The 10,181-nt window shown below is 29.0% G+C and overlaps 1 protein-coding gene across 11 annotated transcripts; it reads left to right on the top strand.

Moving 5' to 3' along the window:
• Positions 1-3,269: 3,269 nt before the first annotated feature.
• LOC127076596 (uncharacterized) lies at positions 3,270-9,615 on the top strand. Of its 11 annotated transcripts, none has more exons than XM_051018294.1 (9): positions 3,270-3,425; positions 3,600-3,836; positions 6,058-6,360; positions 6,454-6,479; positions 6,564-6,650; positions 7,130-7,955; positions 8,190-8,710; positions 9,090-9,150; positions 9,285-9,615. In XM_051018294.1, the coding sequence occupies exons 1-9, from the start codon at positions 3,342-3,344 to the stop codon at positions 9,333-9,335; spliced, it is 2,196 nt and encodes a 731-aa protein (XP_050874251.1). In that variant the 5' UTR covers positions 3,270-3,341; the 3' UTR covers positions 9,336-9,615. The 11 variants fall into 11 exon arrangements, 10 of the variants coding, with proteins under 10 accessions (XP_050874251.1, XP_050874250.1, XP_050874249.1 ...); XM_051018293.1 differs by having other exon boundaries at positions 7,130-7,994; XM_051018292.1 differs by having other exon boundaries at positions 7,130-8,033.
• The last annotated feature ends 566 nt before the right edge of the window (positions 9,616-10,181 follow it).

The following is a 10,181-nucleotide window of genomic DNA, read 5'->3' as shown; positions in this document are numbered from 1 at the left end:
AACTCAAATCCAACCGATCTGTACCAAGCCATATAATTACGACTTGGTTTTTGTTCGGTTGGCATCACAACATCAGTTAAGACATGGTCTTGTCAGTGCTTCCATTTTCGACACTCAGATCTAGCGAAGCTTTGCCAAGGGTTAAAGTTTCATTGGTCGTTAACTTTCCGTATATGCTATTTTCCGAGGTTTGTCGGGAGATCTGAGATGTGTTGAAGCATACCGAACTGCAATTTAACACGATCACTATGGTGTATCTCCACATTGGTGAATCTTATGATCGGTGTGCATGCAGTCCAAACGGCTGCGTCTTGTCCGTTGATTTCATGGTCATGATCCAAGTTTAGATGTGAACGCCAAATGAACTGAAATGTGAACATATATTAGATTATAAATTTGTTAGAAGAAATTAACAAATTATTATGAATTAATTAGGTTAATAGGAATACATCTGTTGGTCGAAGATAAACTAAGAGATTGCGATACTGGGTAATACAGTGTCTAGGATATCTGTTGTAACTCATACCATGTGCCAACCATCTGCACCATAAAAGTAAATATATTATTTAGAGATAATAATCGGTAAAACAAGTAAATATAGTACATTGTTAAGAACTTACTTTTGTGTGTACGGGAATGTGAACAGGTTGTGGTAAATAAGCACACTTAAAATCGAACAAGTCTAAATAAATAACACAAACAACAAATATCGAAACAGATGAAAGTACTTAACCACAACATTTAAAAACAACATTTCTAATTGATTACAACAATCAAACTGATGTCATCTAGTCCAAACATCATTTCCCTAGCATCTTTATCAGTTTTTACTCGCACCCAACCAAATACACCATCGAGTCTCTCAATACTTCTAATTTTTTCTCCTTCTGGTATTTTTCCATCTAACCAATGAACCATCTCCCTCTTTAGTTGATCAAAATGACAGATGTTCCAAAAGAGCATCTCCATCGGAGACTTGTCTCTCGAATAAATCAATTTTCGATAGCGGCGACGAATACGAAACATATTTGCAATATGATGAAAAGAGATGTGGAAAAATGAATCACACAACACCTCTATTTATACAAAAAAAATTGTATATTACATTGAGGCGCCAGACCAATTGGCGCCTCCTCTCATTTAGTATACATGAGCGTCAATTAAATTGGCATCACCATGTGCTATAGCCAACTCAATTGGCGCCCCCTCTTAAAAATTAAGGGTAGGCGCCAATTGGTATGACACCCACGCCTTAACATTTTTTTTTAAACTGGGATAGTTTGAAAAATTGTTTGAAAACTGAATTATTTTGAGAATTTTAAAAAAAATGTGAGGTATATGAGGAAAAAAATCGTGTTTTTCATTGCATATTTGTTTTATAAATATTATATTTAATTGTATAAGTGTTAATTTTTTATTTTGGAATGATGTAACAAATATAATATAGGAATATTTCCTTTATTCATTTTAATATATATATTATGTCGTTTTAAAAAGACAATTTGAATCAATTTTATTTTCTTGGTTTGGTAGTGTGTATATTTTATGTGTAATTTTGGATTTGAATTTGTATCATAATATTTTTCTTTCCTTATAAATATTTAGATAAGTATGTATTGACCATTAAATCAATTAAAAATAAAAACATTGATAACAAATAAAAATATTATATATATATATATATATATATATATATATATATATATATATATATATATATATATATATTATATATATATATATATATATATATATATATATATTCATTTTATTAAATGGTCAAATTCATTGCAACTAACTAGAAATCAATTAAAAAAAGAAAAAACTAGTAGTTTTTTATTATCAACCTATTATATTGATATTTATGATATTCCCATTTAAAAAAAATATATATTTATATATTAAACTTTGCATCTATATTTAAGTTGACTGGAGTAAATAAAAATATTAATTAAATTGAAAGGTATATTTTTAAAAGGAAAATAACTCACCCAACATTCTTATCTATTTTATATTAATTATTTGTTCATGCATTCAAACAACTATAAAAGTCCTATTTTTAATTATTTTATTTTTTAAAATTGAATTATTTTTAAATATATCTCAATGATACACGTTGTCTAAAGATGTAAAATTTGAATTTGATGGTTGTAAAATGTGATTATTAACACTTTCCCACTTTAATTCATCTTTTTCAAATATTAATCCACTTTTCATATTTTTTTAGTTAAATTTGATCATTTTTATACTCTTTTTAATATTGTATCACTTGCGAAACATGTAAAATTTCAAAGATAAAATATAGGGTTATACATCATTAAAAATGGATATCAATTTTGAGTGTGCAAAGTTTAAGAAAAAGACTAAAATTATTTGAATTTAAAGTTTAAAGACTATTTAATAAATAAAATAAAATAGAGAAATAAAAATATAATTAAATTTTTATAATAATAAATTATAATAATAAATATACTCTATTTTTATCTTTAACATCTTATTTTAAAAAAAATCATCATAGACACATGTAATTCAAATTGGTAAAATACAAATAAGTATTAGTTTTAGTATATTTTTTGTTATTTATATTAATTTTAGTGTTTATTTTGCTTTCTTAATTTAAAAAAAATTATGTATTGATCCTTTAACTTTTTAAAATATACAATGATCTAATAAGCGATGAATTTAGTTATTAATTTATGAATTTTTTATGACTAATTATACGTAAAAGACTAACACAATACGTTTTGAAGAATTAATAATCAATATGATTGTTTTTTAAATTAAGAAACCAAAATAAACCATAAAATTAAAATACGAGATTAAAAAAGATATTAAACATAAACATTATTAATATTTTTTTATTTAGACCAAAATTATTATTTACATGAATGAAATCGATGATTTTTTCAATTAAAAAATAAATATTATATTTAATTGTTGTGTATATATAAATTATAACTTTTAAAGAAATATATAAAATATAAATGATCAAACCTGAAATAAATATTTTGAAAAACAATTGGCGGTACGGGAGGGAAAGCAAATTCTCAAAAAGCGAAAACTCAAAAATAAGAAAAATTATAACTTTTTATTTTATAAAATATAAATAAAAGGGAAATAATAAAAAATTTCGCAAAACGTAAAAGTAGACAAAAGGGATAAAAGAAATAATTAAAATAAATGGATGGTTTTTACATAACTTTAATTCATAATAGACGCACTATTTCGCTTTTTATTTATAACGCGATACGGAGCAGACGCGTCGTTTCATTTTACATTTTAACACTATCATAACGTGTTTAAAAACGTCTCGCAACGTTTTTAACATTACTGAAAACAAAATGAACGAAGATAACAACAAAGACGATTATTTTGTTGAACGAGAGAATATGAAAAATTTAGTAAACGAAGAACCTTTCACACAGGTAAAATTTCTTATTAATACGTATCTTGTACAAATTTTTACTAATATTAGATAAATATAGAAAAAAGAAGTATGAAATTTTGTGACATATCATATAATAAATAGATATACTATGTGATTTTGTGCATTTGTCTCTAATATAATTATTTTATTTTATTTTGGCACTATAATGAAGGGTGGACATAGGAGAACAAATCTAGATGTATTGTTTGATGCTATAGGCCAAAGTGGTGTTGGTGATGCTATGGACCAAAGTGAAGGGGAAGAAGGTGGTGTTGGTGATGCTATAGACCAAAGTGAAGGGCAAATTAATGATGTTGATGATGCTATGGATCAGAGTGGAGGGCACCTAGATGGTGCTGATGATGCTATAGATAAAGATCTATATGAACTCCAAGCTAAACTTCACAAGGTAAAGTTTTATTCTTTTCTTCTTCTTCTTATTGTATCTTGTTATTTTTTATTTATTTTACATTTTATTCAATTTAAAATGTATAAAACATTTATTCAAGTAATTTAATTTATGGTGATGAAAATTACACATTTTAAAAAATTTGATGTGTAGATTTGCAAGATCCAAGATATAATTTTTCATTTTCCAAGTTGTTTAAGTAATATGTTGATTTTCTTAAATAAGATTCATTTTTATGATTTTATAATTTTATTTAAATATAGTTGAACCATATTTTCTTTTTTTGTCAATTAGTAAAGTGACCCGAATTTCATCACATAAATTAAGATATATTTGTTTAAATTGAATTAATTTAATAAATACAAATTTATTTAATCATCCCACCAACAATATTTTGATGTTATACTTAACAATTAAGTTTTTGTAATTGTTTTAAATTTTTATATGGACTAACTAATTAAAAATAATATTTATTAACATATAAAAGTGATAAAAAATAGATTAAAAAGACTAACAATTTAAAACAATTTCTTTATATTATAAAATAAATATATTTTTTGACTAACAAATAAAAATTTATTTTGACATATATTATTTTATTTAAGACTAGATAACTATTACTAGTTTCATTGTACCCAAAAAAAACTATTACTAGTTTCAATAAAAGTTAGAAAATACTTTTAATACACCATTAATTATTAATTTTTTATTTTATAGTTCATTCAATATATCTTATATTCCAACTCATAAAACGCTGTGATAATATTTAAAACTATTTACTTTAAATACTTGTTCTTATCTTGATGGTTTTTCTTCTTCTTATTATTTATTAAAAATAAGACTTGAATATTCTAGTTTACTATGGGCTAAGGTAGTGGTTTAAAAGAGGAAAGCAATAAACAAATGTATTTGTTCAATTGATAGAATATATTTTTTCCTTTAGTTTTTTTTTATAAATATTTTAAGAGTTTAACTGAAATACACTGACAGTGTAAAATGATTTTACATCATCAGTTAATCATAGACGTCGGATATTAAAAGAAGTTTGATTTTTATTTTAAAAATCTATAAAGTAATACAAACGGATGATGGTGATAAATCGACGGTGTAAGATTTTTTACACTGACAGTATATAATAATTAATCTCATATTTTAATTATAGTTTTTCAAATAAAAATATTTGAAGGTGCATAAAATATTGCAAATGAAAAGTGATATATATATATATATATATATATATATATATATATATATTTAAAAATACACATTTTTCTTATTATAAATTATAAGTAAAACAATTCAACTTTATTTTATTTAAATATTTTATTCTAAGAATATATATTTTTTAAAGTAAAATTAACTATTAATTATATTTAACTTGTTTTGTCTTTTTTTTCTACATAAATAACAATCAATTAAAATTATTTTTATATTTTCCTATAAATGAATTTAAAAAAAAGATAAAAATCAAAATTTTCTTAATAAATATTAAATATTAACTTTTATAAATATTTACTAAATAAGTATGTATTATTATTTATTTTTTATCAACTAGTTTGATGACTAAAATTTACATTTTTATTGACTAAAGCTTAAAACCATTCATTTGTAAATATAAAAGAAAATATAAAGTTAATTCACACGTGTATTTAACCTTATCTGTTGTGTTGTCACTTTATTTATATTAGTTTATAAAATATTTTTATATATTTGTTTAATATTATTTGAATTAATCTTTTAAAATATTTAAAAAATATTTAAAGTATTCTAAAAACTTATATATCTATTATTTAAAAATGCCCGTCTTAATTAATTAGAGATTAAACACGTATTAAATCTTTAAATTTTTAAAATCTATCTTGATCTGACGAATTCGGGAACACAAATTTTCTAAACATTTTGTAATAAAATCGAGACAGAAACATTCTGAAAAAACAAAATCCTTAAAAACCGAAAAAAAAATTATAAGTAAAGAAAATAACAAAAGATGAGAAAAGGACAGAGAAAGAAGAAAAAAACAGACGAAAGGAGAAAGAGCGTTAAATTAAACACAACAATGGATTTTGCAATAGATTCATTCATTTACAACTCAGTTTCACATTTTCACTCCACACACACTTTTTCCTGTTTCTCATGATGATCATCATCATGTTCTGAAGTTGTTACTCTGTTTTTTCTAAAAGATTCTTAATTGTTTTTTTTTTTGGTATTTGTAATGAAGGGTGAAGAAGGTGTGAAGACTACAACAACAACAACCTTGGATGTTCCGAACGTTGTTCCAGCTGTGGATTACGTTGTTGCTGATGCTGTTGAAGAAATTGAAGGAGGTGGAAATGATTCTTTTGCTGAAAAGGAAAATTCCGAGGTGGAAAAAGAGGTATCAGATTATGAAGATGAAAAAGAAGAAGAAGATGAAGATGATGAATCAGAAAATGGGGCTGATGATCCTGAACTTGAAACAGGTCTATCTCTTGATGATGGCTTCTTTGAAGTTGAAGCTATTCGTCGCAAGAGATACCGCAAGGTCAATTATTGTTTTTTGTATCATTTGGTTTTTGTTGTGTGTTAGAGTATGATGTTGATCCTTTGCTCCCTTTTTTTTGCCGCGATTTTACAGGGGAAGTTGGAGTACTTTGTGAAATGGTGAGTGTTCAAGTTTTTATTTTTTGGTGGCAATTTTTGAGGAGAAAAGTGATTTATTTAATGATGTTTTGTTTGTGATTGAAGGATGGGATGGGAGGAGTCAGCAAATACTTGGGAGCCTCGAGATAATTTGGTTGCTCTTCCTGATATTGTTCAAGCTTTTGAGGAAGGGTAATCCCTTGTTCTTCTTCTCTATAATGTTTCTATTTTGTTTTAGATTTTGTCTTAAATTATGACTTAGGATGAATGACTTAATTATTAAGAGCTTATGTATGAACTATTTCTATAATCAAAGATAAAATGAAGTCAAATTATTTCGGATAAGATATCTTTGAGAGAATCCGGGGTTGGCCTGTAGGTGAAAGCTTGAGACTTAAGAGTGTGTTTCTCTTAAAGTTTCACGTTCGATACCCGCAAGTGCCAACGATTCTCGTGTTTTGCTACTGGATTATGAATGATCTGTGTATAAGCATAGGCCACACAGACTTTGAATGTGATTTGTTTTCATAAGCTCTTCCGACCAGTCTCACAAGTGCTTATACAAGTGCTTATGCTAATAGATAAACTCAAATAAACAAATCCAAACTGAGCGATTTTTCTGTAATTTTTTTTTGCTTACGAATGTTTGTTTCTTTGTTGTTTTGAAACAGCTTGAAATCGACACCGCATCAGAAGCGCAAGCGCAAGCAATCTAGTAATAGCGCTAAGCTCAACAAAAGGGTGGAGCGTTCCGCCACTCCTTACAGCCTTAGAAGCATAAAAACTAGCACCACCCATTCAAAGGCGTCTATCAGTAATTCAAAGCCCGCCACTCCTTACAGCCTTAGAAGCATAAAAACTAGCACCAAGAATTCAAAGGCGGCTAACAGTAATTCAAAGCCCGCCACCCCTCTCAACGAACAACCTAGTATTCCCGACATTCCTGCATTTCCTCAGACCGTGCTGTTTGCTGACGAAGTGGAAAATTACGGTGATGGAAGCAGTCTTGAAAAAGTCAATCATGCTAATGATGATATGTCTGTGGATCCCCCAGAAGAGGTTCCTCAAAACAAGTCTGATCCTAAGCTTACTCCAAACACTGAAGAAAACGAGTCTGATGATCCTAAGCTTACTTCAAACATTGAAGAAAACAAGTCTGATGATCCTAAGCTTACTTCAAACATTGACGAAAACAAGTCTGGTGATCCTAAGCTTACTCCAAACGTCGAAGAAAACAAGTCTGATGATCCTAAGCTTACTCCAAACATCGAAGAAAACAAGTCTGGTCGCAGGCTTACTCGAAACAATAAGAAAAACAAGACTGGTCCTAAGCTGACTCGAAACAATAAGGAAATCAAGTCCGGTCCTAAGCTTACTCGAAACAATAAGGAATACAAGTCTGATAAGCTTACTCCAAGCATTGAAGAAAACAAGTCTGCTTCTAAGCTTACTCGAAACAATAAGGAAAACAAGTCGGATCCTAAGCTTACTCCAAACCTTGAAGAAAACAAGTCTGATCCTAAGCTTACTCCAAACCTTGAAGAAAACAAGTCTGATCCTAAGCTTACTCCAAACCTTGAAGAAAAAGAGTCTGATCCTAAGCTTACTCCAAACATCGAAGAAAACAAGCCCGATCCTAAGCTTACTCAAAACAATAACGAAAACAAGTCGGATCCTAAGCTTACTCCAAACATTGAAGAAAAAGAGTCTGATCCTAAGCTTACTCCAAACATTGAAGAAAACAAGTCTGATCCTAAGCTTACTCCAAATATTGAAGAAAACAAGTCTGATCCTAAGCTAACTCCAAACAAGGAGGAAAACGAGTCTGATCCTAAGCTTAGCGAACTTAAAGCCACAGCAACCAATGGAAACAGCGCTGGCAACCTCGCAATACAGTTTGAAGAAGCTGTGACTCCTCCAGTAAAACCTCACATGAATGAACAACCAAATGCGGTTTTCACAGAAGCGATTACCAAAAAAACTACAGGTAGCGCAGAACCTGTTCAAACTGGCTCTGCCCGGTCAGGAACCAGACGGAGAAAAACTACTGCTGTGAAGAGGTTCACCCGAGCTTCATTAGCTAGTAAGACCGGTAATGCAGGAGTTTCTGATATTGCGGCTCCTAGTAGTCATACAGTGACAGAACCTGTGAAACCGGGGTCCGATATTGTCGAGATTGTCAAGCCGGTAGGCTATTCAGCTGCAGAAGCCAGCACCAATCAGGAAGCTTCGGTGACCTTCAAGGTTAAAAGGTCAGTTATTCGACTTTAACTGTAAATTTAGTCGTTATACCTTTGACCAAATTTTTTACAGCTTCATTTGTTTTCATAAAATGTTTGCAGAGAAAAATAGCGTTTTACACATCTCAAAAGGTAATATTTTCTCATAGATTTGGTTTTTTGTATAGTTCTGAATGCATATATTTTATCATCAACAATGCGAACATTTGGTTCATGAAATCAACTTAATGCTTTTTATATGAAACCAACCATGAAAGTTTGCAACTCTATTTACTTGTAATGCAAGTAATTTCCTTGAATCGGTCACACCTCTTTCACGACACGAGCTGTATTATTTGATCATCTAGCAAGATGCTTCTTGACACAAAGCTTATCTGGTTTAACTTGATAGGTCGGATGGATCAGAAGTTATCGTCGATAATAACTATCTCAAAACAAACCATCCAATTCTTGTAATCCCCCATCTCAAACTTTGCATGGCTTCATAGGCTCCCTATTATTATCATCATCATCATCAAAACAAAAATGTTTCTATGCCGTTATTTTATTTTATACACAAAGCTCATGTTTTGTTTTTATGTTCCAGCTGATCGACTACTACGAGCAGCATCTGCAGTACAGTCCGAAACCATCGTGATCGAAGAGATTATAGAAGGAAGCTTCATATTTTGATGTGTTGTTGATTATGTTGTAGATGCTGGACATAGTAAGGGGAAGTCAAGCTTTGTTTGTTAGTGATATTTTTAGGTTTGATGACTATTGATGACTATTTAAACTGTGGAATAATCTGTGGCTATTTACTTTGATGTTTGCTTATGAGTTCCTCCACATTTCAAGTTGAAGGTGGTTTTTATTGTGTTGCTCAAGAACAAAACCTTGTTTTGGTTTAATTTCAAATTTTCTGGAACTTATTGTTATTCTGTGTTTGCTTACCATAAATTTTTACTATGATATTTGGTAAGGGTTATCTTAAATTTTTCGGAGGCTCTGTGTAGGGTTTAAATTTTACTGCAGTAACTCGTCTATTACGCCTTCAAAGACGGCTATGCTATTTGGATAAAATGGTGTATTTTAATACATTTATATATCTAATTAAGTTCATTGGTGGATTAGAATTATTGACTCTTATTAGTTGACTAGTTCATCTAACTCATTTTCTCACCTACCTTCCACAAATTTTCAAGTCATGTTCCTAAGTTAGTTAGCACTTTTCAACAAATTTTTTCTTAGCCAACTTTTTCTGTTGAGTGGTTAACAAAAGCAAAATCCACACTAACCTGCTAAAATACTTATGGCATGTTTGGATACATAGTAAATTTGACAAAATCATATTCACGCTAATTTTTATAAAAATGTCATCAATTCGTAATATAGGTAGTTTTGCAGGGACATCTGATCTGATCGTAGGAGTGTGAGTTCGAAATTACAACTTTTTACCTTTAATATATCTCAATTTTTTAAGTTAAAAAAAAGGCATTAATTG

Source organism: Lathyrus oleraceus, chromosome 4, assembly GCF_024323335.1.
Source record: "Lathyrus oleraceus cultivar Zhongwan6 chromosome 4, CAAS_Psat_ZW6_1.0, whole genome shotgun sequence".
NCBI lineage: Eukaryota > Viridiplantae > Streptophyta > Magnoliopsida > Fabales > Fabaceae > Lathyrus > Lathyrus oleraceus.
Note: the sequence above shows the minus strand (reverse complement) of the source record. Positions and strands in the feature narration are given on the sequence as shown.